The sequence below is a fragment of the Alexandromys fortis genome, unplaced genomic scaffold, assembly GCF_014885135.2.
Source record: "Alexandromys fortis isolate MF-2015 unplaced genomic scaffold, M_Fortis_MF-2015_v1.1 scaffold_120, whole genome shotgun sequence".
Lineage (NCBI taxonomy): Eukaryota > Metazoa > Chordata > Mammalia > Rodentia > Cricetidae > Alexandromys > Alexandromys fortis.
The window spans coordinates 4,805,659-4,831,234 of NW_026067999.1; the positions used below are offsets into that span (position 1 = coordinate 4,805,659).

General features: G+C 38.8%; 2 protein-coding genes across 8 annotated transcripts in view; one reads left to right on the top strand and one right to left on the bottom strand.

Moving 5' to 3' along the window:
* The window catches only part of Gpm6b (glycoprotein M6B), a 171,745-nt gene extending 167,947 nt beyond the window's left edge, over positions 1 to 3,798 (top strand). The window contains exon 8 of the mRNA XM_050160571.1: positions 3,422 to 3,798. Within this exon, the coding sequence (XP_050016528.1) occupies positions 3,422 to 3,511 (90 nt within the window). The 3' untranslated portion in view covers positions 3,512 to 3,798. The remainder of the gene's footprint in view (positions 1 to 3,421) is intronic.
* Positions 1 to 25,576, bottom strand: part of Ofd1 (OFD1 centriole and centriolar satellite protein) — a 37,303-nt gene that overhangs the window by 4,470 nt on the left and 7,257 nt on the right. For 6 of the 7 annotated variants that reach the window (XM_050160565.1, XM_050160564.1, XM_050160563.1 and 3 more), the window contains 14 exons: positions 22,726 to 22,833; positions 19,958 to 20,094; positions 19,300 to 19,473; positions 17,410 to 17,516; positions 14,937 to 15,056; positions 13,415 to 13,488; positions 12,131 to 12,222; positions 10,645 to 10,834; positions 9,546 to 9,676; positions 8,792 to 8,903; positions 6,523 to 7,119; positions 5,698 to 5,872; positions 3,821 to 3,921; positions 1,919 to 2,032 (listed from right to left, as the gene is read on the bottom strand). In XM_050160565.1, the coding sequence (XP_050016522.1) occupies positions 1,919 to 2,032; positions 3,821 to 3,921; positions 5,698 to 5,872; positions 6,523 to 7,119; positions 8,792 to 8,903; positions 9,546 to 9,676; positions 10,645 to 10,834; positions 12,131 to 12,222; positions 13,415 to 13,488; positions 14,937 to 15,056; positions 17,410 to 17,516; positions 19,300 to 19,473; positions 19,958 to 20,094; positions 22,726 to 22,833 (2,232 nt within the window). The remainder of the gene's footprint in view (positions 1 to 1,918; positions 2,033 to 3,820; positions 3,922 to 5,697; positions 5,873 to 6,522; positions 7,120 to 8,791; positions 8,904 to 9,545; positions 9,677 to 10,644; positions 10,835 to 12,130; positions 12,223 to 13,414; positions 13,489 to 14,936; positions 15,057 to 17,409; positions 17,517 to 19,299; positions 19,474 to 19,957; positions 20,095 to 22,725; positions 22,834 to 25,576) is intronic. The other variant, XM_050160567.1, reaches the window with a different exon arrangement.

Genomic DNA, 25,576 nt, shown 5'->3' on the forward strand with positions numbered 1-25,576 from the left:
GTCTGTCTGTCTGTCTGTCTGTCTACCTACCTACCTTTGTCATAAAATTAAAATAGCAGAGACTCACACAACTATCCTGTCCCTCCTTGCTGATGGAGGAGAGGTTAGTTCAAATGGTTCTACTTTCCCAAAGGGAATAGCAATAACAAAATAGGACTGTGGCTGAGAGGAAAAAAAGGAACCAGAAGAAGATAAAAAGGGGAAAGGGGAAAGAGAGAGGAAGTGCAGAAACTTCTTTGGGCACAAAAGCCAAGACCAGAGGTATATGCATTAGGTACTTCAAGAACACCACATTTTGACCTTCTTTGTGCCTAGATGAAGAGGCAGAGATGAATATAAGAGAATGTCTCAAGTGATCAACACATACCCATGCTCTTACTAATTATTTAAAAAGCCACCAATGTGGTCTTCTATACATCTCAAGGCAGCTACTCACTGATTCCCTTTAGCTATTATTTTGGTTCCTTTCCTCAGTTCTGTAAACATGGCTGCTGTACCTTCTGTGTCTCCTATCAAGGGCATGTGTGATGGCCTGCTGGACTCCACTGCACCCATCCCCTTTCTTCCCAGAGTCTCCATGAAGGCAGGAGCTTGGTTTGGCTCACTGATTGTGTCCAGCCCCTAGGCAAGTGCCCAACCGAGAGAAGGTGCTTGGTTGAGTTTAGTTAAATGAATTACTTTCCAAAGCACACTTACTCAGGAGTGAGTATAATCAAAATCACTTGCTCCTTTCAATAGTTCCTCATCTTCCTGAGTACTGTGGCTTAAACCAAGAAACTACTATGGAGAGACTGAGTGTGTGGGTGGGTGGGAGGTGATGCTGGCGTCCCTGTTTGGACAGCACTAAGAGGTGGCTTTAAGTAAGACATTTCCTTTCAAGTTTGAGGCCAAGAAAAAAAAGGCCTGGCTGTTGGGTGGGCTGAAACAAAGCACAAACCTCCTCTCAGTTCTGCTCTCTGCTCCCTCTACCACCTGACAAAGGAAGTGGAGAAGCTGAAGAAGAGAAAGAAGCATTGGCCAGGCAGAAGTCTGATGACCAGTGACAATGTAATGATACCAACATTTCTGAAGATTGAAATATAAAGTTTTTCTATCCTAACTTATGACATAGGGGAAGTAAGACACCAAATACTAAAATGTTGTGATTATACTAAAGACATACAATGGTACTTGACCATTAATTCATGTTTTTACCACAATTTCTATGGATAAAGGTTCTTTACAAAACAATTTTGGCAGAAGTCTTAAGGGAAAAGCATAATTGCACTGTTCGACTCTGACGAAGTAAACATTTTTTAAAAAGACTTAATGAGAAGTCTTACTCTCAGGTTTCCTTAGCAGTTTGTACATGGCCACATAGGAAGACTTCCTTCAGAATGTCATTAATAATGATAATACCACAAGCCCAAATCTGTGAATAATGTTTATGAAATTCCTATAGGGCCAGAGAGATGGCTCAGCAAGTAGATGTACTTGCTACCAAATACAAGTTTGATCCATGACAACTGACTCCCACAAGCTGTCCTTTGACCTCCACAAACAGACGCACAGAAACAAACAAAACCCCAAACAAACAAAGGAGCAATTAATGTTGGGCCTGGAGAAATGGCTTGGCAGTTAAAGTGTTTGCTACTCTTCCATAGAACCAGCATTTGGGTCCCAGAACCTATCACTAGGTAGCTCACAATTGCCTGTAACTCTAACTCCAAAGAGTCCAATGTCTTCTTCTGGCCTCCCCAGGCACCTGCACTCTCATGCACATATACAGACAAACACCAGTGTACACAATTAATGAAATAAATAAGTAAATGTAATAACAGAAGAGCTTTAATAATCGGGAAATAATTTACAGAGTACACAAATCAGCATGCAACATGTGGCTATTGGTTACTGATAGTTTAAGAAAAGAATCACTTACCTGGGCAGTCATATGAAATTGGTCTGGAAGGCACAGTAGCTGCAGCAAGATCTATGCTAGGCATGTCACCAGCAGGGTAGAGTCCTTCTGCTTCAAACTGTTCTGGCTTGGTCCCTGCATTCACATGAGATGTAACTAATTATGCATGAGTCCTTAGTAATAGCAGAAAGTGAAAGAAGGGCTATGTAGTGCAGGGGTGGAGGGTGCTTGAGGGTTGGGGAGTAGTGGAGATAGATCTAACCATGGAACACTAAAGCTGCACTAAAAGCAAATGGGGGCCTTCTCCTACAGGGGTCTTAGTACAACCACTTACAAAATGCTCAACTTTCAAAGTTTCTTTCTATTTTAAAAATGATATTCAGTTACAAAAATAGATTCATCATTCAACAGAGAATTCATTTGGTTTGCAGATAAAATCCTTTGAATTCAATTGTAATATAATAAATTCAATTTTAATAATTTGAATTCAATATTAATATTTTAATGACCAAAAGCAGTCAATATCCTGGCACAGATGAAGGAGGGACTCAAAAGCCCCACTACTTAACTGAGGAGCTTTGGTAGCTGAAAGCTACTGGAGTAGGGAAGAGAGGTTTCTTTTTAAGGGAAGAGGCTCCTACTAAGTTGCCCCTGCTCTAGTGGATGACCCTACACCCATGCACATATGAACAACTCTGACTGGACCCATTGGGTTATGAAGCTGGGAGGGAGACATGACAACAGGAAATCAGGAAGAAGTTTGAGGGGAGTAGGCAGTGGCTATAATCAAAATACATTGTATATACATGTCTGAAATTCTCAAAGAATGAAAAAATTTAATGAATTAACAAAGTCTATTAACTAGAGTTAAAAATTTCACACAATTTACTAAAGCTTTCTCACTTAACTATGCAAAATGATTCTTTCAGATTTGAAATGAAACAGCAAGCCCAAATGATAGATCATATACAAATGTAAAGAATTCTCAAGCTGGAAAGTCTCAGAGGTGAAGGACCCTATACCGTCCAAAGCATGGTTTTATAGCTAGGCCACCACTTTCTTGTCTCTCATCTTAATTTTTGTGTGTGCATGTGGCGGCCAGGTCAATGTTTGGTGTCTTCCTCAATCACTCTCTACCTTACTTTTTGTGAAAGAGTCTATCACTCAACCCTGAAAGGCCAGTGATCTGGCTAGGCTGGCTAGCCAGTGAAGCCCATGCATCCTGCTGTCCCCAGCTCCCCAGTGCGGGGCCATAGGAGTACACCACTGTGCCCAGCTTTTATGCAGGTGCACTTTACAGACAGAGCCATTGCCCCAACCCCTCATTTGAACATTCTTTCACTTCCATTCTATCAGTATAAGCTAAAGAAAGTATTTCATTCCACAGAAAAGAAAAAGAATGAACAATGAGAAAATTACTTATTTTTTTTTAAATTGAAGTAACCCCAACCTTGAAATATTAAAGATTCACTTTATGGCCTTAGTTTTAACTTGGAAACTATGTTATACCATTTTTTTCCAAAGGAAACTCAAATGCAACCTAAAATTCTTTGTGACAGAAAAATGAATCAAGGCTGGAAAGATTGTTCACCAAGTAAAGATGCTTCCCAATAAGCTTGACTACCTGAGTTCCATGCCTGGGACCTGACAAGAGAACTGACTCCTACAAGTTCTTCTCGGATCTCCACGTGTCTATAATTCCAGCATGACTAAAGTGGGATGGAAGACCAAGCCAGGAGACGCACTGGCTGTATAGCTTGCTATACCAATATATAATGATGAATAAAAACAGCCCGGCCTTAAACAAGGTGGAAGATAATGTATGACATCTGAAGTTATCCTCTCACATCCACACGGTGCCACAGCACATGTATAACCATGCACATACACACACATACACAAAACCTAATATTCAAAACTTACATCTGAAAGGTGGTCCATACTCCTCATTATCTTTCAAAGATTGCTTGTCCACATTTGAAAATTCGCTTTTGTCTTGAGTTTCAGTTTGTCTTTGATAAAAGCTGGATTGGAAAAATAAAATACATGAATATAAAGTGTTAGTAACATAAAAGCCAAGAGAATAGGGTGACAAAAGTTTTTTGGTTGCTGAAAATAATTTACAAAACTTCCAATTTTTTGGGAGGACTGGTTCTCTGTGATAGGTCTAGAACTCACTATGTAGCCCAGACTGACCTCAAACTCATAGTAATTCTCCTGTCTCAGTCTCTTGAATGTTGGGATTATAATAGGGATAAGCAAGCATGCTCTTGAAACTCATTTTTTCATTGACTTATATAGAATGGCTCTGCATGCCAGAGAGATGGTTCAGTAGTTGCTTTTCCAGAGGACCTGGGTTCAATTCCCAGCTCCCATGTGACTTTTCACAATAGCCTAAAACTCCACGTCCAGGGGATCTGACAACCTCTTCTGGACTCTGCAGGCACCAGGTATGCTTATGGTACACAGACATAGAAGGAGACAAAATACCCATACACATAAAAAAATAGTAATAAAAATGGCTCTAGGACCCAGTTGTATAGTGTGTGTGTGTGTGTGTGTGTGTGTGTGTGTGTGTGTGTGTGTGTGTGTGTGGTGGGAGCGAGAATGGCTCCAGAAGACTGAGCTTGCCATCAAGCACTGTTCTTGGCAACTAATCTATATTTACTCAGCCACGTTCCTTGTTACTACCCCATGCCCTTAAGTAGTCACTGCTCCATTTAACAAAGAATATTGTACTCTCAATACCATTCCTCGGGTAGTTTTCCACTAACCACAAGACATTTTCTCAAAAGACAAATTCCATATGCCATCAGCACAAACCAGCTGAAAATGTAACTCCACAAGCCCAACTATGTGTCAAAGTGGGCTGACTTTGTTACTGTACGTCTCCATGCTCTTTTTGGCTTTCTCATAAAAAAAATTTAATACAAGCTGTGCATGGGGACTCAGAAAGGCAGACAGGCTGGAGGAGCACTACAAGTTTGAAGCCAGCCTGGGCAACATAACAAATAAGCCTGTCTGAAAAAAAAAGTACAACATAAAAATATTAAAGATATAAATGCTCTAGGACCATGACTGGCCCAAATTGCAGTTTTCAAATCTGAACACGTAGCCATTCCTAAACATCAGGTGCCAAGCTGGAGCTCAGAAGCAGGGACTCAGGATCTCCTGCTGTGGTCTTGCCAATGAATCACAGACTCAATGACCCACTGTCCTAGTTCTAAAAAACATGCATGTCTTTCTACTTTGACAATCATACCCTACTTACTTCAGAAATTATTTTAATGATACACAAACTGAAACCTTGTTTATCTTTAAATGCCAAGACATTTTTTGTTGATGTTTGTTTTTGAGATGGTCCTGGCAGTCCTGGAACTTAATATATAAACCAAGCTGGCCTTGAACTCAGAGATCTATCTGCCTCTGCCTAACTGCTGGAATTAATGGTGTGTGCCACCATACCCGCCCTCAAAACATATTTTTAAATTATATTTTGATATGTGGAAGTTCTCCAGTTTTAAAAAATGAGCCAAATTTATTTACTCTCAAAGTTTATTTAATTTGTGTATCTTTATGAATTAAATCCATTCACAGACCTATAAATATTTTTATTTATACAATTATTCTCCTTTATAATTCAGATGACTTTTAAAGATCACAAATGATTTTATAATCTAACTGTAAATTCCAGATTGCCACATGATCTTTAATATTGCCTTAAAAGGCCAAAGGAGTGAAAGTCAAAACAGTAGGTCAGTAGCCGTAAGTCAAGAGAAGCTGATGAGAAAATAACTTACCAGGCATTTTTCTCTGGAGCGCTGGAGAAAGAAAGATCAGAGAAACTGTGCCTAGATGGAACAGGTGATGGCTGGGCTGTTGTTCTGTCAGGACAAGGACTAGAGGAAGCAACATGTGACCCAGCTGCTCTGTCAAGACAAGGGCTGGAGGAAGCAACGTGTAGTCTACAAAGACCTACAAGGTAGAAGGAATTGGGGCAAGTATGTAACAAACTGCATAGAGAGGTATCAAAGTGGTTTTTTGTTTTAGTTTTGGTTTTGGTTTTGGGAGACAGGGTTTCTCTGTAGCTTTGGAGCTTGTCCTGGAACTAGCTCTTGTAAACCAGGCTGGTCTCGAACTCACAGAGATCCACCTGCCTCTGCCTCCCAAGTGCTGGGATTAAAGGCGTGCGTCACCAATGCCCGGCTTCAAAGTGAATTTTTAAAAGCTCTATTAAGTTGAAAATAAATCCTATGCCATCCTTGAAAATAGCCACGCTTGATGTATGAGATCCACAAAGGCAATGATTCAAGCACTAAACTCAAACTGTATAAGCAACATGGAACATACAAAACTAATCAGCAAGATAGAGGCCATGTTGTTCCTGCAACACTTCTGTATGCTAAAAAAAAAAAAAAAAAAAAAAAAAAAAACTCTAGACCTTACCACCCTTTGTGCTTCAAGTTCCACACCAAGCCCATGACATGGGAAGGCTACCACTGCTAAGCACGGTATGGCAGGATGAGAATACCAGCACTGCTGGAGCAGGCTCCTCCAAGCTATCTACTCAGTATACTGCCTGAGTCTAAAACATCCATGTCACAACCCTCTGGACAGTGGCTTACCTTCCAGATACAATTCATTATCAAGGCTTCTTCTCGATTTTGGATGGGGTGTAGAGGAAGAGGTCCTGCGATGCCGTGAAGCTACACTGCCCATGAACGCTCTGGACACGTCACTCTTTTCTTCCTTCAGCACGTCCACAAGAGGCTGTTCAGAGACAACTCTGTCCTCTGCAGAAACATGTCTGTCCATGGAACTGGAAGCTATGCTTCTGAGAGCTCCTAGTGAGTATACAGATGAAGGACTCTTTGCTGGCTGAGGACTCACAGTAGGATTCCGAGTAACTCTTCGATGGTAATTTCTGAAAGCCTTTTCCAAGCGTTCAGCCTCTTGCTCTAGCTCTCTCACTTTGGCTTTAGTGCTACTGGCTAAGAACTCAAGGTCAGAGTCTGGGGAACCAGCCTCTGTTGCTGTATTTGCATAAGGTAGGATCCTTGACATAACTGCACCTGCCATAACCTTGTTCTGTTCAAGAGGTGCATTCAAGAAATCCCCACTTGTATCCCCATTGTAAGGCACCATCTTGCCACTCACTAGACCACTCAGGGAATGAAGGGTCAAAGACTGCTTTGGATTTCGGAACACTTCATTCTCTAAGGCTGCGGGTCACAAAAAGAAAATATGAGAAATGAGAAGAAAAAGCTGTGAATAAAATTAAATTATGCTCAAAAATATTTTTAAAGTAGTAAGAACAAGCTTGTACATTAAACAGTTTTTGAAGCCATAGTCATAACTATTAACATTGACTGAAAGCTAACTTCATGTATCAAGCCTTTATAAACATGATATCTCACAATCTGTTAAAAATGAGTCTGAAATACCTACATCTAGATGAGAAATAAAAATATATAATTTTCTTGATACAAAGTCTAGCCAGATCTGAACTGTAGTATATCCATCTACTAATTATTGTTTCATGAATACTCACACATTTGACTCCAACATAGTTTCCCCCAAAGCTTAAGTGTCAGATAACCTGGCCACAAATTCTCACTGCTCTCCACTTAGAAAGGGGATAGTCTTCCTGAGATGGGGGCCACATGGTCAACAATTCCTAGAGATGCTGAGATTTTCTAGCATAAATCTTGTACCTATGCTGCCTCTTACCATACAACACTTCCTTATGATGCTACAAAGACAAGTGTGCAATGGGCTAAGTCCATGTGTGTGGACAGCAGGAGGGCCCCAGTTCTGCTGATCTACTTCCACATTACAAGACTCCTATATTTTCAGTGGCAGACAGTCTGGCAAACAATTGCTAGTGAAAAATGAGAAACTGAAAAAGAGTTTCGAAATGAATAATGAGATAGAAATAAAACCAGTGGTGGTGGAAGGAACAAGGGACTTAATGAGAAACTTGAGTCCAAGCTGGAACTAAGGAAGGCTCAGGTCAAGGAAGGATGAAAAACATGCTGAATGGGCAACAAATACACACTGGACCAAAAGCAACAGAAGAAGAAAGCAGGAGAGAGTGAGAAACATCCACAGTAAAGACATAGTAACGAATCACTAGCAGTAAGTAGTGCCTGAGGGGCTTTCATATACCAGCTCATGCCCAATATCCATTCCATCATTCCATCGTTGCTCACTGTGGCCCAGTAGATACCATTATCCCCACTATAAATTAGGAACTTGAGGAAGTTCTAAAGTGTTATGCCTGAGATCAAACAACTTCAACTAAAGACCAAAACAAAAATAGGTCTCCAATTCTGAAAGTAATTCTCTTTGCACCCAGCTATCCTGTTTCTCTTATATATTTACACACAGGTCTACTGAAAACTATATAAAAATATGGGAAAATCTGTTAGCCTTATTAGGGTCTCACACACACACACACAAAAGAAGGAAAACATTGAGTTGGAGGGTAAATAAAGAGGATTAAGGCTGAAAGGGCTGAAAGGAAGATATACTGACAGAAGGGAGAAGCTGGAAAAAGGAGTGGGATGGATATGATCAAGATACTTTATACAGCTATAAAATATTCTAAGCATAGAATATAAAATATTCTAAGCTGGATGCAGTAGCACACATCTGCATTCTTATTATAACAGCAGGTAGCTCACAGGTTACCTATCCTGGAAGGCAGTGCAACCATCAAAACAAGAGACACATTGCCTCAGCAAGGTAGAAGCAGAGAACCAATTCAGGTAAGTCTTGTGACCTCCACCGGAATGCCACAGTATTCTGGTGTTCTATGTGTCTGTGTCTCTCTCTTTATACACATACCCAAACACAATTAATAAGCAATTTATTTTTAAAAGAGTCTCCAACCTGTCTGAGTTTGTTTTAGTTGTGATTTTAAATCAGCAACCTGAATGGTTAACCTTTTAATAGAAGCATCGTAGTCTAATATCTGGGCCTTTAAATGTGTAGAATGTTCAATCTGAAAAAGAGCCAAAGAAATAAATACAAACCAATTACAGTTTGCTTCAGAAAGAAAATTTCTCTTATTGTGCTTCTATTCTTTGTTTTGCCAATTCAAAGAAGTGTTTACACCAAAAACCAATAGGAAGAACTCTATTAAAACAACATCCAAACAAGTTTTGGTTTTTTGAGACAAGGTCTCTCTGTGAAGCCCTAGCTGTCCTAGAATTCACATACACACCTGCCTCTGCCGCCTGAATGCTGGGAGTAAATGTGTGTGCCACCTTCCCCTCCTTCCCTTTTCAATTTAAGTCTAAAAACAGCTAGCTATTCTACTGCATGAAGACAGCAATTACAGAGACACAGTGGATGTGTGTATGCCACAAAGCAGGAATCAAGAAACTCATGGTGGGAATTACCAGGCCCTCTGAGAAGTTTACAGCTAGATGAATTTACTTTTCATTCAGTGCTATTATAGGAATATAAAGTCAGAAACATCAGAGAATTTTCTCATATGAGAAAGGCTCCTTTGCAATGTTGGGGGAGAAATTCTTTGTATTCAAATAAATCTGATTTTCGCTGGTGTGGCACATTGAAAGGTTCTATAACTACTACAAAGTAGACTGGCACAATACCCACAAAAAGAAGGAACAAGACTCACTTCACTCTGTAGCTGTTTTTGCAGGGCTTGCCTATGAGTTTCAAATTCCTTGTGCTCCAGTGCCATAGCACGTTCTGCTTTCTGTAATTCTTTCTGAAAAACCAAAAGCTCAGGAGGTGGCTGAGTTATACCTAAGAAGGTTAAAGAAAAACATTCCCAGTTATTATCAATCTTAAAATTGCTTATTTCACTTTTTAAAAAAGCAGTTCTTTAAAGAGGTTTAAATTGTCCTTTCTTTGTACTCATGCAATTAATGTTCTACCACTTCTATCAAATGGCCTAAGAACAATCCTGATTCACAAATTTCAGAATAAAATCATTTAATTCATATTAATATAATTTTATTCCTCCAGGAGCCCTCTAAGTTAAAGAATTCTTTCAAATTCTTTAACTCAATAGCCTATCTCTTCCCTCTACCACATGCAGATGATATTTTAAGAAAGAAGTCCCTATTTGTCACCAGTCAGTACATGTCCCTAGTTTCATCCCATCTGAACAGCAGCCCATGGCAGTCAGGCTATAGAAATAAGGCTGATGGTACTCTCCATTTGGGTCACCCACGAACCCCATTAATAAAATGTGCCTTTGTAGGGTAATTATAAAGGAGAGAGTAGTAGAAACAGAGCCACAATGTTAGTGTACTAGGAAGCTTGGGAGAGGAACAAGTTTCCAGAGGTACAATGAGTAGGCACAGGCACAGAGCACTAATGGGAGGCCTCCAGCAGTGACTGTGAGTTCTCTTGCCTGAGATGCACAGTATAAGCAGTCCAGACTGCTGGACCTGGAGATCAAGGCTAAGAGTAGAAATAACTATAATTCAACCTCCTCTCCCGGCCTCGCTCCAAGTGCTTACTGGCTCAACTGAGGCAATTAGTCAGAGGGCTTGAACCCGGAAGTCACACAAAGAGGCAGTTATTTAACAAATATTACTTAAAATGAAACTACTAATTATATACTAGCAAGCAAAAAGAAAGCACCTCCAATGGAAGGATCTTAAAAGATTCTCCCAATGTAAGCTTTCCTTACAGATACGAAGTTGTTCTATAATCCCAACCTAATGTAAGTTACAGAAATAGACAGATCAGAAAAAAAGACATACGGTCTAGGAGACGTAAGTTCTCATTCCTAGTCTCTTCCAGTTGCTGTTTAAGTAATTTATTTTGTGCCTGAAGCTCCACTTTCTCTTCTTTCAGTAATGGGTAATCACTCATCTCTTTCATCTTTTCATTCAGCAAGTGGTTTTGTTTTGACATTGCCAAAAACTGGGCTTTGACAGACTCTAGCTCCAGCTAAAATTGAAAAAGGAAAACTTACATCTGAATAACTTTCACAGCACTGCAAAGGTAAAGGCTGGAAGGCTGTCTGAATCTAAGATCATAAATGAATGACAGTGACTACCAAACAGAGGTCAGGCCTTCTGCACTGGTGAGATAGGCCAGAGGAAGCTCAGAGTCTGTATCAATAGACCTCTGTCCTATGAAGTAATGAAAGAGTATAGAGTCAATTCTCAAATGCTAGCAATACATCAGCACAACTTAACAAGACATTTTTAAAACATGAACAGATAAAAGGTGGAAACAATCTCTACTGCTGTGAGGTGCTTTCCTTTCCTTAGTCTTATGTGTCCCATACCTGGATATGAAAGCCTACACAAATCTCAAGGCTGCAAAGGTAAATTTTAACCTATAGTATCTACTTCAGTTTAGGTTTTTGTTGTTTGTTTTGTTTTAGAAGATCACATTTAGCCCTGGCTGGCCTGAAACTCAGATCTGCCTGCCTCCTGGTGCTAAGATCAAATGTGTGCAGCACTACACCCAGCTACAGTCTCCTTCAACTACTTAAAGTTTGAGTTTTGGACATTACATGACAAGCATACCACTAAAGATAGTATAGTATCAGTGGTATGTAAAAATTTTACTTTGTCTAAAGACAGCCTGTAAAAGAATGATGTAGTGATAGAAAATTGTAATAGCTACTAATGAAAAAGAAGAGGTTAAGATAGAAGCTAAGATATGCTCGCCATCTGTTATGGGTAGTTCACCCAACTCACCCAAAATTCATGCACTGTTAGAAATATCGCCAAGATTACACTCACATAAAGGCATATGAGCAGTAACAGAGGGAGGTACTATTCGAGCAGCAGGACTCTTAGATACAAGTTCTTGTCCTATGTCCCTATGTGCCTTTGCTTGAAATTAGAGCCTACTGCATTAACTGAATCTATCACCTTCTTAGTCATAAAATAATCAGTTCAAACACATCAAAAAGGCCTATGGGGCTGGAGAGGTAGTTCAATGTTAAGAGCACAAACTGCTCTTCCAAAGGACAGGGGTTTGATACCTACACACCTACATGACAGCTAAGAACCCTCTGTAACTCCAGTTCCAGGGGACCTTATGTCCCTTTTCTGCCCTCCATGGGCACTATACACACAGGCAAAGCTCCAATGCACAAAAATAAAAATAACTCTCCAAACACCTTTATGTTCTCTGTAAATAAAAATAGTATTAAACCCTTACTTTATTAAAGTCTATTAATGACTTTAATAGTCATTAAAGAAACTAAAAAATGAGTTTTACAATTACCTCAACTTCTTTCATACGATTTACAGATTTAGTGAGGTCTTCCTTTTTTGAATTAATAAGTGTGAGTTCCTCTTGCAAATGAATTGTTTTTTCTAGGGAATAAAAAAGAACCAATTAAATAGTGGTTTCCTACTGAACACAAAAAACATTTAATAATTCATGGTCACTCTAGAGACCTAATAACTATTGCTGCATAGTCTAAAGCAACAAGTGTATAAGTCAAAGTTTAGTGGGCAAATAAGAAATAAATCCCATTACCCAGTGAATGATGAGTTAACATGTGTCATGTATGTTCACATGCTAACCAGTTACTACACCTGGGAAGGGTATGGGATCTGCTAACGGCATCTACTTTCTTTAAAAAGCAAAATCTATATGTTTTCCTTCTGTAGTTTTTCCTTCCTCTAACACAAGTCTATGCAGATAAATATCAAAAGAAAATTTCACAAATCTAAGTACACAATAGTGTTATCTTACAAGAGATACATCTGCTTCTATAAGACACGAGCAAAAGGAGTCACACAGTTGGTATCTAGTAAATAGCAAGTAAGCAGTTCCAGTTTACTTCAAAAAATGTTTGAAATTTCCAAAGTTCATATTCTTTTCACAATTTCTCACAAATATCTTAAAATGTAAAAATCTGAAAATTAAAAAATTATTCAACTTTCATAGCCTCAGATCAATGTAAACTTGAGAGCTTAGGAAGTATAATGACATGTATGAAAAAAACTATTAAACCTGGTCACAGAGGACAGAGAAAGTAAAATTTTCTATAAATGGGGCTGGAAAGATGACTCAGTGGTTAAGAGTAGTGGCTGCTTTTTTAGAAGACCTGGGCTCAATTCCCAGTACCCACATGGCAGCTAACAATCTGTATCAGTTCCAGGAGATCTAATGCTCTCTACTGGTCTCCACAAGCACCACATGCACATGGCACACAGACATATGTGCAGGCAAAACACCCATACACATAAAATAAATAAATCTTAAAAAAAATCAATGAAGAGCCAGTGAAATGGACTGGTGAGTAAAAACACTTGCTGCTAAATCTGACAACCCAATTTCAATGTTAGAGACCCACGTGGTAGAAGGAAAAAAACCAAGTCCCATAAGTCCTCTGACCTTCACATGCACACCATAGCAATACATCCCCTCCCTTTGACAATAATATGTAAATAAGCATGCTGTAAAAAGCGAAAGCTGTATTTAAGAATATAAAACAGATGCAACTTAGAAGGATAACAACCTATATCAGATCTAAAATAAGCCAGCCACCCAAATCACCTTTATTCTTCCTTTCCTCTTCTAGTAGTTTATTTGTTCTAGCGATGTAGTCATCCTTTAGTTCCAGTTGGTATCTGAGAATCAGAACAACTGAAATGAGGTCCTTGTTATCTCCCTGTAAAAGATCACTAACCCTAAGGAGCTTATCTAAGGGTGCCAACATAGCTGAGGAGAAACTTCAAAAGTTCTAAGGCCAGGTAACTGAATTCTAAACATCAAATGTCCAGTAAAACCCTGCCTCTATCCTATAAATTTGGCCCCAAAACTTAATCACACAAAATGAAGGGTGTTATCATGGGCTTACTGAAAACAACTCCATTTCAACTGGTCTCAATTGGTCTCAACTGGTCTCAATTGGTCTCAACTGGTCTCAATTGGTACAGAAAGCATTAAAGGAAACAAAGCAAAGCTTAACTAGCACACAACAGATTTTACATCCCCAGAGATAGCAAGGCAGTCAGTCACTTGTAATCTGCCTGTACAATCTCCCCAACCCCAACTAGGATAAGAACTTGTGGTCTTAGAGTTTATGTGCAACTGAGATCCTACTGGTATTTTATCCACATCAGCAATAGCAAAAGGGATGTTTCCATGAAATTTTACTTATTTTCTTCAGTTGTCACTAGTCAGAGATGGATGAAAAGAAAGACAAACCCTCCTGTGATGAACATCCTCCACCCTACATTTGCTGAAACCAAAGACAAATATTAAAGGTTATTAGGCGGAGCATGTACAACTGCCACTGAGAAAAGCTGCCATACAATTGTCTTTGCTCTAGGATTCTATTCACCAGTACGTAAAATTAGGACTAGAGAAAAGCTAAAGTACCTGGGCGTAATGGCACACATCTGCTATCACTGAACTTGGGAGCCTGGAGTCAGGAGAGTAAAGAATTTCGAGTCAACCTGGACTACATAGCAAAAAGCAGGAAGGAAGGAGGGTAGACCAAAGTAACCATAGCTGTCCTATTTTCCCTCCCCTGTATCATCTTTTGCTTCATATAGTTCACTTTAGTTCCTTTTGATCCTGGATTTACAGTGTCTTGAGGGAATACAAAGCACATACATGTTCACGATCCAATTCTACCTTAGTAATTTGTAAATTGTTATTGAGATGAACGTCTCAGTGGCAGCATGAGAAAGATGACTAAAGTGATTACAATTCCAATTTTACAGCTAATCAGCTACACAAGCTAAGCAAGTCATATGGTGCCCTAAAGTTAAAGGGGAAAAGTATACAATATAATACATATTTACACATGTAAGGTTAAAGTAAATCACAAGCCTTCACAGCCAGAGAAGCTATGAATAAAAGCATTTGATGTAATTCTCTACACTGGATGCTTTAAAAACCAGCTTAACTCAAGTATGCATGGAAAAGGTTTGATTTGTCATAGAAAATAGATTTGCTCAAACACTAAATTTTGACATGTAAATATTAGCCATATATACATCATCTTTCGTTCACATTTTTACCAACTTAATTTAAACATATTACTTCTTTAAAAATGCCAAACAATTACTTTAAAAGTTCAGTTTTGAGCTTCTGATCATAGGTCTCCTCAATGTTCTTCAGATTCTGTTCCCGTCTCTGAAGTGCCTCAGCCTCACTTTTATATTTTTCTTCTTGGAGCTTCTGGGTCCTGAGATGAATAAAAAACATATAAAACAAACAAAGTACAATATCTGATGTAATAAATTTGAAGAAAAATGTCTGCATGACAACAGACTGAAATATATGTAACTGTACTAATAGGAAGTGAAAAAGACAGAAGTCTTCCTATATTTTACAAACTGACCTAGTTTACAATATATCAGAACTAGGGAGGGAGCAGGATAGGGGTCTCTGGCTTAAAGAAGCAGGAAGGAATCAAGCCAAAGTACTTCCTTATAGGAGCTAATTAACACTTAAAAACTGGCTAGGAGGGCAGTGTAAAGGCCCTTGTTGCTAAGCCTGAGTTCAATATCCAGGATCCACATCTTCATGGTAGAAGGAAAGAACTGACTCATCATAAGTTGTCCTCTAACCTCTATGTGTGGGCTGCTGTGCTGCACATTCACCCAGTCACACACCAATAATCAGATTAATTTTGAAATTAAATACACACACACAAAAACAAACTGTTGCATCATGACCACAGTGCCCCATGCCTATAATTTCAGCACTAGACAGCAGAAGCAGAAGGATCATTTCAAGTTCAAGGCCAGCCTGGTCTACATAGTGAGTTTCAGGTTGGCCAGGTTTTAAAAAAGTGAGACTATATCTCAAACTAAAGCCTAGTTATAGATGGTAAATGGTCATAATCAATTCAGAGGTGAAGAAGGATGTTATAAAAGCACAAACAAAAGTTATCTTATATACATAACTTTTTATAATACTTATTACAACTGTTGTATCTATTTCACTAGCCCATAGATACTCAAGGTAGAAGATAAGCTTTCAACATTTAATAATCCGTTGATTAAATATGAAGAGAGGGGATGGAAGAAGGGATTTAAGGAGGGAGGGAGGGAGGGAAGGAGGGATCATATCTTGCTCTACGTTGACTCAACAAGTTCCTCCTAGTGAGGTTAGATGAGCAGTACTGGCAGTTCTCCACTTTCCAGAGTGCTGCAGAGAACAAGCCATTCTGAAAAGCACTACCCAAAGCTCACTGGTCTAAGAACTGGGTATAAACTCTATGTATCAGCGCCAGCACCCTCTGCTGGCTAACCTGGAAAGGCATGCACCAGCAAGTACACTTAATTTAGCCGAATGCTTAGGAGGGCAGAGCAGGAGTGGGGGTAAAAAAGTAAGGTAAAGAAGAAATCAAATGAACTGAGACAGTGACAAGTTCTTTAATGCACTAGACTCCTAGAGTACCTATTGAGTGCTAACAGTCGATTCTAATGGGGAAAAAAGGTTATATGCACACACTACAGGTGGTGGGCTTGCTAGCAGTCCCAGGTAAAACTGAAGGATGAAGCATCCTGAACACTTAGAACATGTTAAGTAGCACCCCTGCCCCCATCACAAGAAATGGTTCCATGACAAACCAAGTTAAACCACATTTCCTTATTGGAGTACAAAGTGGGTAAATGGAGCAGGCCAGGATGCCTGAAGTTCAGCTACATATAAGAAACTATCAGGTATGATAACTGAAGGCAGCTGCAAAGCAAAGTATATGCTGAAGCATTAGGAATACCTCCAAGTTGTCTAGCCTCAAGGCAGTCTGATAGAAATATTTCATCCCGGTACCCAACTTGTTATCTAATAGTTTACAAAGAACTCCAAGCTCCCCTCCCCACAAGCTGTACCTTCTAAAGCAGTTGATATCACCTTCACAGCCAAGACTCTCCCTGGCAATTTTGTTTTGTTTTGTTTTGTTTTGTTATTAGGTGGGGTATCAACACAATGAGAAATAGCTCTACCCATGACAAGTCAGACTACTCTATTTCCTTTCTTTGAGTACAGAGCATGTAAATGTAGCAGGCCTGAACAACTGATTCAAGTATCCAGGCTGGCCTAGAACTGACCATGGAGCTTGAGCTGGTCTTAAACCCCTGGAAATAACCCTGACTCGCCCTTCGTAAGTGCTGGGATTACAGACATACACTACCACCCTAGGTTTCTATTTGGCTGGGGAGATGGCTCAGTAAAGAAAGTGCTTGCTGTACAAGCATAAGGACCTTAGTTCAGATCCCCAATATCCATATAAAAGCCAGAAATGGTAGGGGTGATGAAAGAAAGGCATGGATGCACAGAGCTTGTTGTTCAGTAAGTCTAGACAATCAATGAGCTTCAAGCCAATCAATGAAAGACCCTGTAAAAAATAAGGTGGTGAGTGATAAAGATGTCTGACATTGACCTCTGACCTACATAGGCACATATGGGTGAGTGCACTTGCATATACCCTTGCAGACATTACACAAAAAATCTTTTGGAAAAGGCTAGAAAATTTAAACATAATACTTAGTACAACTTTTGCACATCCAAAAAGAACATGTATTACTTACAATTCAAAAGCTTCAATTCTTTCCTTCAGCTCTGCTTCTCTACCTCTAAGCAAATCTATGTCATTTAGTAGAAGTTGTCTTTGAGCATAAATTTCTTTCGTTTCAATCTGCATAGGAAAGCATTTATTATTAACAAGCAAGCAAAATAAAATAAAAATACTAGAACTCAGACGTTACTTCCTAAATTCTAGAACACACTGAAAGCTACAGATATTTAGGGTAACAATTTCTCCTTGAAGAGATTTCATCAAGATTTGCTTTTTAAGTCTATATTATAGTTCGCATAAAAATGTACTTTTTTGTAAACAAAATTAGTCCCTCAATGAATGATAAACTACACTGTGCTATATTCCTAACATCCCTAGTCTAGTTCTTTAACAACCCTCATATTCCCTTACTCAAAAATTTGATAAGTTCTGAATCAGCAGGAAAAATATTAAACATGTGCAGTCAGCAATGAATTCCAAAATAGAATCTCCATAGTGATTGAGGATGGTGCCTAAATGTTTCAGTTTATGGGTCATCCAGTGACCATCCAGTGAACTACCAAGTGAATGGGCTGGGCCATCCCACCACTGAACAAAACAACACCAGGAGCAGAAAAGTTCCTCGTCTTTAAGGATCTCACAATTTGGTTGAGGGAAAAACAATCACATGAGGATGTAATGATCTCACACATGAAATATATAAAGACCACATGCAGGAAAAACACCTGTATGAGTTACTCAGTGAGCTGGGGAAGAAGTCACTGAGGTGACATGAAGAATAGTACAGCCTTAACAGGGAGAGATGTGGACAAGCATCCAAAGGCTTGGTATCTTCAACACTTTCATGTAATATTAACTAAATAGGGATCTAGTCAGTCACCTATGTTGAAGATAAAGTTGTTAATCTAAACATAACCCAGTATCTTAAACATCTATGCTTATTCTTGTAGATGAAATTAGTCCATTTCTCAGATATGCTAGACACATAGTAGAGGGGTCCTATTTAGTACCGGATAACAGGTCATATTGAAAATTCCGAGCAATGATGAACTCTAGGGGGAAGCATTTCTATTTTGAAGATTTTCTGACAACTGTTCTGGATGCACACTGAAAAGAGTACTCCAAGTCCCGTTTGGCTGAAGACACACTCTTAGCAAACAGGTTTTCCTGAAGGAAATCTCTGCCTGCAATGTGACTGGGCTACTCTGAACAGCCTCTCAAACCCTACTCCTAGATCACTCTGAGACTGTCATATATCCTCATTTTCCCCAGAATGGGGGCCACTCCCTTTCTTTCCTGGTTCCGTCTTTTCCCTCTTCATCCCCTAGCAGAGCCCCAAGGTCTTTAATTCTTGACGATGCCATTCTCAAATCAAATGAAGCTTGTCAAAACAGCATTCCTCAACTGCTGCTACCTTCCCACCCTCAAGGAAAGGGAGGAACAGGTACTCAGAAATGATCAATCCTCCCCAGAGTCAGAACAGAAACCTCTTGGCCAAGAACATGGATTGCTCTTCCACTTTCAAACTGATGCCTCAGTTGGGTGTTGTAATGGTAATATCCTCTCTGCTTTAAAGAGCTCCTCCCCCTTGTCCAATAGCAACTATTTACTTCCAAGCCTCTCCCTGAAGCCCTCTCTCTCTAATTTGCCTAACAAGATAGATGCTGTTTGCCAAGTGTCTCCTAATCCCAGGATGGACATTCACTCCAGTTCTTTCTTTTCTGCCCTGCAGAGCAAAGACTATGTGGGCTTGTCTGAACTCAACTGTCTCTCTCCACTCTCGACTACTACAGTTCCAACTGCTTCTCTAGAGCCTTGTTCTATCAGCTGTCCCTTCTGGATCGGAAACGAAGCTACTTAACAGCAAGACATAGCCACCCAGTAAATTATTTCCAGATATTACCTCTCGGTGCTTTTTAATTCTTTCCAGGGTGTTTTTTTCCTGAGAAATGAGGGCTTCATTTTTAGCTTGACAAATTCTTTCAAATTCATTCCGGAACTCAGCCATTTCTTTTTCAAACTTTCTTTTCTCTTCCATCTTAACTTTTGTTATTTCAGCTTCTCTAAAATACTTCAACTATGAATGGAGCACATAAACGGAAAAAAGTTACTAAAAATAGTACAAATTCACTCATTAGGTTACTAATAATGTTCTGTCCAAATACATCTTTAATCCATTTTTAGTTTTATCTCATTTACTGTCCTATAGGATTTGGGCAAACATGTGAACAAATGACATCAATGGAGAGAAATGTACATTAACAGTATAATACTCTACTCTTTAATAAAAACTTTCAGATATTTCCCCACATGCCTAAGATTAAGACCGTAGAAGAAGCCGGGCGGTGGTGGCACATGCCTTTAATCCCAGAACTAGGGAGGCAGAGGCAGGCAGATCTCTGTGAGTTCGAGGCCAGCCTGGTCTACAAGAGCTAGTTCCAGGACAGGAACCAAAAAGTTACGGAGAAACCCTGTCTCGAAAAAATCAAAAAAAAAAAAAAAAGACTGTAGAAGATAAGTGAAAGTAGCTCTCATTAATAGCAGCAAGAAGTACAGCTTACCTTTTGACACATTTCTACCTGAAGCTGGTGTTGTATTTCTCTCTTATATTCATTTAACTTTGTCTCTAAAGATTCTAGCTTGGGACGGTGAGGAAAAGCATCTGCAAATTGTTCATCGATAAGCTGAAACTTCTCAGCTATTAAAAAAATAGCACAGCCAATTAGGAAATATAAAATCAACTCAGTCAAATATGCAAGAGGCCCAAAGCAGACTATACTAAAAGGGAAGTGTAGAGATGCCTGCTACCTACTTTGAAATACATTCAAGAACCAAGATGGATAAGTGGACAGATAAGTGATAAACAAGTATAATTATAAATGTCACAGCAGCATCTATGCAAGCAAATAGTCTCTCTAACATTGTTTCAACTGTTCTGAATGTTTGAAATGTCAATAATAAAATGACAAGTATAAATCAACCTCTTCTCAGTTTCTAAGTGCAGAGACCTTTGGACTTGGATTAAAGTTGACACATGATCAACTTTATAAAAGGTATAAAAACTATGTAATTTAACTCTTGCATTTTACAGGTAAGGAACAAAGAGTTTGAGTAACTTCCAGAGGGTCAAGCAACTACTACACAACCAGGCCCAGGCCCAACTCAAGGCCTCATGCCAGATCTCTTTCCAGGAGGCTCTTGGTCCTCAAACCAACCAGATAGCCAAATCAACCATGAATCAGAGGATAAACCTGAATGTAAAGTACAATCCCATGCACAACAGCACATATGGGAAGAAAGAGATAGCAGGAGTAGATTAAAACATCAAACGTTTGCAGCAGGCATAAGTGTGAGCATGTTTACCAGCCACTTCACTTATTTTCCAATGAGCCATAACCACACAGTCTGATACAGGACTTTCCAGCCACATGTAGTGACTGAGTATTTGAAATGAGCCCAATCTGAGCTGTGCTCTAGTGAATATAAAACACTAGATACCCAGGAATTACTACAAAAATGTACATAAAATATCTATTAATATTTTTATACTGAGTACTTGCTAAATATCTTGAGTGTTTTGGGTTAAATAATTAAAATGAATTTCACCTGTTACTTTTCATTTTTTTAAAATGTACCCACTAGAAAAATTTAAAATTTATCTATGTGCTTTGTATACTGGAAAGCTCTCCTTTGCAATTAATACATAATGTGTTGCTAATGGTATTTAAACTATACTTAGGGCCTAGTTGTAGAATATATCTTTGTAAATGATGAATTCCTTGTCTTCCTACAAGTTAAAGGCACTACTAAGTGAGGACGAACCAAAAAGGTGCATAAGCACATCACTATAAATAATTGCTTTCCAGCTCTTTTGACACAAAACAAAAAGGTAGTGTCTAGTTTGCTTTCTATTGCTGTGACAAGCACCATGACCAAAAGCAACCTAGAGAAGAAAAGGCTTATTTTCAGCTTTTATTCCAGGTCACAGTCCATTACTGAGGGAAGTCAGGCAGGAACTCAAGCAGAAATACAGAGGAATGCTTATTGCCTTGTTTCCTGGCTCATAATGCCAACTTTTATATACAGCTCAGGGCCCCTTCCTAGGTGACGGTGTTGCCCACAGTGGGCTGGTCCCTCCAACATCAATCAAAACAATTCTCCACAGATGTACCCATAGTCCAATCTGATGGAGGCAATTGTTTAATTGAGGACCCTTTATTTAAGGCAACTCTAGGTTGTCTCAAGTAGAGTTGATAATAAAAACTAGCTAGCACAGGTAAGATATTATAGAAAGGCACAGAGTACAAAATCTCTAGGCCTTGGACCAAAGACCTTGGACTCTTCCCAAATGGGAGTTTCCAAATTGCTCTCCCCTCTGAGGACCTCAGTTTCAACTATTAAGTGAAATGATGAGACAATGACTTCTCCCTTTGCAAAGCAAACAGTTTGTAACATACTATGGTGGTTTGAATAAGAACGCCACCCTCCAGGCTAATATATTTGAATGCTGAGTCACCAGGAAGGGGCATTATTTGAAAGGATAAAGAGGTGTGGCCTTGTTGGAGTAACTGTGGCCTTGCTGGAGTAAGTATGTCATTGGGGGGGGGGGGGGGCTTTGAGGCTCCAAAAGCCCAAGCCAGGCCCAGTGTCTCTCTTCCTGCTGCTTGTGGATCTGGATATAGAATTCTCAGCTACTTCTCCAACACCATGTCTGCCTATGTGCCACCATATTCCCTGCCATGATGATAATAGACTAAACCTGTAAGCCAACTCCAAAAAATGAATTTCTTCACACTAGAACACTGGCCAAGACACATACTAATTTAATGGCTATAAAATAAGGTTAGAGAAGACATGAGATGAGTTTCCTAGTTAAGACAGGTTAAATTCCACATGTAAGGAAGAACCTGATCTTGGGATCCCTATATGAATGATCAGTGTAGCCCTGCCATTCAGGATAGATTATGAGAGTGGAAAGCAATTCTTGGTACATCCAGCAACATAATTTCAGACAAAAATGAATCTCCTTGTCACCTACATACAGGTAGCATTTTTCCAGATCAGGGAAAAATCACATAGTATGATAAATACAGCAATTTTCTTCTCCCAAAAATAAAACAGGTCAAGGGAGGTGGTACACATCTGAAAATATCAGTATTCAGAGGAGGCAGAGGCAGTACAATCAAAAGTTTGAGGCCAGCTCTGTCTACACAGTGAGTTCAAATCTAGCCAGGGCTATAAGTTGAGACCCTGTTTGAAAAAATAATCAGGCAAAAACAAAATAATAACAAGATACCCAGTAAAATTGAAGTAAGAAGGCTATAATTACCTAGGGACACTTTGCTAGGAAATGTGTCACTTGTTTGCGTTTCCACGTCACAGCCCTCTTTAGTTTGATGATATTCTGCCAATTCCTTTAAGAAACTCATAAGAAAACCTATAAAAGCATAACACATAGTTTTGTTTCAGAATATTATTCAACCACTGCTTTATTGCTGTTTATGAGTCTTGGTTTATAACATCATTTGATTACCAAGGAAAGATCCTTCCAAGCATGATATAAACCTTAAAAGGAATATAGAAATTGCTATAACCACAAAAATTATAAATTTATATGTCATAAAATAAAGTCAAAAGACAAATGATATACTGGAAAAGATTCTGCAATACTGAGAGGCTCATCATAATGCCAAAGAACTCTTAGCAATCATCAAAACAAAAAATAGGAAAAGGCCTGGACAAAATTCACAGAAAGAAAATTTACATGGAAAATAAACATAACCACATTTTAAATATTAAACAAATGCACAGAAACTCATAAATAAATGTAAATTAATAACATAAAAGACATTTTCTACATAACACTGTGAAGATTAAATCACTGATGTCAAGTGTTGACATGGGGAAAGCAATTTGTCAGTGTCCCTATATATTTCAAATGTTCACTATTTTAACCTAGTTATTTTGAGTTTATACTGCTGTACTAACTTTTGATAAAGTCACAAAATGTGCATGATGCACACTTATTGCTTCTCATAGCAAAAAACAAATGACTGAGTCTCCATCTACAGGGAATTAAATATGTTTTTAAAAACTGGCCTAAACAAGGTGCCGCCTTAGCGCAGTAGGCACCACGTCGGTCTCATAAAAATGATCTAAACAGCTAGGCAGTGGTGGCACATGCCTTCCTTTAGTTCTAGCACTTGGGAGGCAGAGACAGGCAGATCTCCATGAGTTCGAGGCCAGCCTGGTCTACAGAGTTAGTTCTAGGATACCCAAGGCTACACAAAGAAACTATCTCAAAAAAAAAAAAAACAAACAAACAAAAAAATGGTCTAAACAGTTGAAAGGACTTCTGCTCCATCACCCAAGTTACAATCTTTTATCCCTCTCTACTAAAGATGTTAAAATTCTATTCCCACAACTGTAACTTCTTTTACATAAGCAGAACCATATGGAAACCTCACAACTCCCCTTATAAACACATCACTCCCCTATCTAAAAATTATACACAAATTATCTAAATTCTCAGTCACAGAGTCAGTTCCTTCTTTCCACCATGTGGATCCTGGGGATGGAACTCATATAGTCAGGCTTGGCAACAGGCTCCTTTATGTGCTGACCCATCTCGCTGGCTCAAATTTCCCATTCTAACAGTGAGAAAGTCGGCTCTTACTATCTACTACCTATAAACTTAACTGCAACTTCACAATTATTATTAAGTCCTTCCATATAAGTAACTATCACCTACATTACAGTCCAATTCCTTCAGCTGCTAGGCTCCACTAATTTACAATTAGGAAACTCAGCCCTCCATAAGCCTAAGTGAGAACATTACAGTAACACTGTTTGGCCACAGTCTACATCTATCTAGAGATCACCTAATATCCTAAATTTGAGTTGTAGCTCTCCTTGTACTGATTTTTGCCAAAATTAACAAAATGGTTAGCAAAGAGCTCTATCCAAATTTTGGTACTTGGATGCTTAACACAAATGCTACTCAGATTCTCTGACTTCCAGAAATGTTACCACATTAAATAGCTACTAGTCAGAAGTTTTTTGAACCAGAAGCATTTAAGTACATTATGGACTCATGAGCAACAATCTTTTAATGCTATTACAAATATCTATAGTAAAGTCGATTATTTCTAAATATTGCTTCAAGTTCTAAATTTCCTTCTCAATATTTTGGCAACAGCTATTAGTGGCATAGTTTAGGACAGTGTTTTCTAATATGGCAGCCATGTGGGCAGCTGAATTTAAATTCAACTAAAGCCAAGTTCACTGTTCAGTCACAGTAGCCCCATTTCAGGTACCACATGAACTTAGTGACCACCACATGAGACAGTAGAAATAGGCATCTCCATCAAAACCAGAGTTACACTAAATAGCACATGGCCTTGAAGTTCAGAATGTAGGGTCTATCTATTCATATACTTAGCAGTATGGGATAAAAGAGTCATTTTTATTTTGTATAATAATTCACTTGTATGTCTAAATACACTTTATTTTGTTATACAAACTGATCTAGCTTTACCCTTTGCGAGCTGTTTCACTCTGGAATGTGGGGTCAGTTGCCATAATAAAATTCAACTGGGATGATCTATGTTGTAGGAAGCCTAGAATATCTTGTAAGCCAATTAACTTACTGCAAACATCACTTCCAAGAGCTCTGGCAATAAGTCAGACATGCAAATGTTTGCTCATTAAGTTCCAAGCTTATGAACTTTCTAGCAGAGATGACAAATCAAAAATCTAAACACAAAAGGACCACTGTGACATGTCACAGGCTACTTAAAAAGACCAAAAGATTAACTATCAGGAGCAGATAAGTTGCCAGTTTATGTTCAAGACACAAAGCCTAATACCAAGTCTAAAGTATGGTCTGGCAACCTTAGTAATAACATACAATTATCAAAGCCAGGGTTGAGGTAATTCATCAAGAATGTATGAAAACTTAACTTATAAAAAAGCATTAATATTTTAAATAAACTGATACTTTTAACACTTCATAAATTACATTTGAGGGGGATATCTAATATACAAAAATAGCTAATGTTACTAGCTTTTTTTACGGGGCAGGGAGCTATTAAGCAAATGTTCTAAACATTAAGTGTTCTGTAAAGAGTATTTTTCATTTGCTAGTTGGGCTCTTGAATACTGTCTGCAGTGTCCTTACT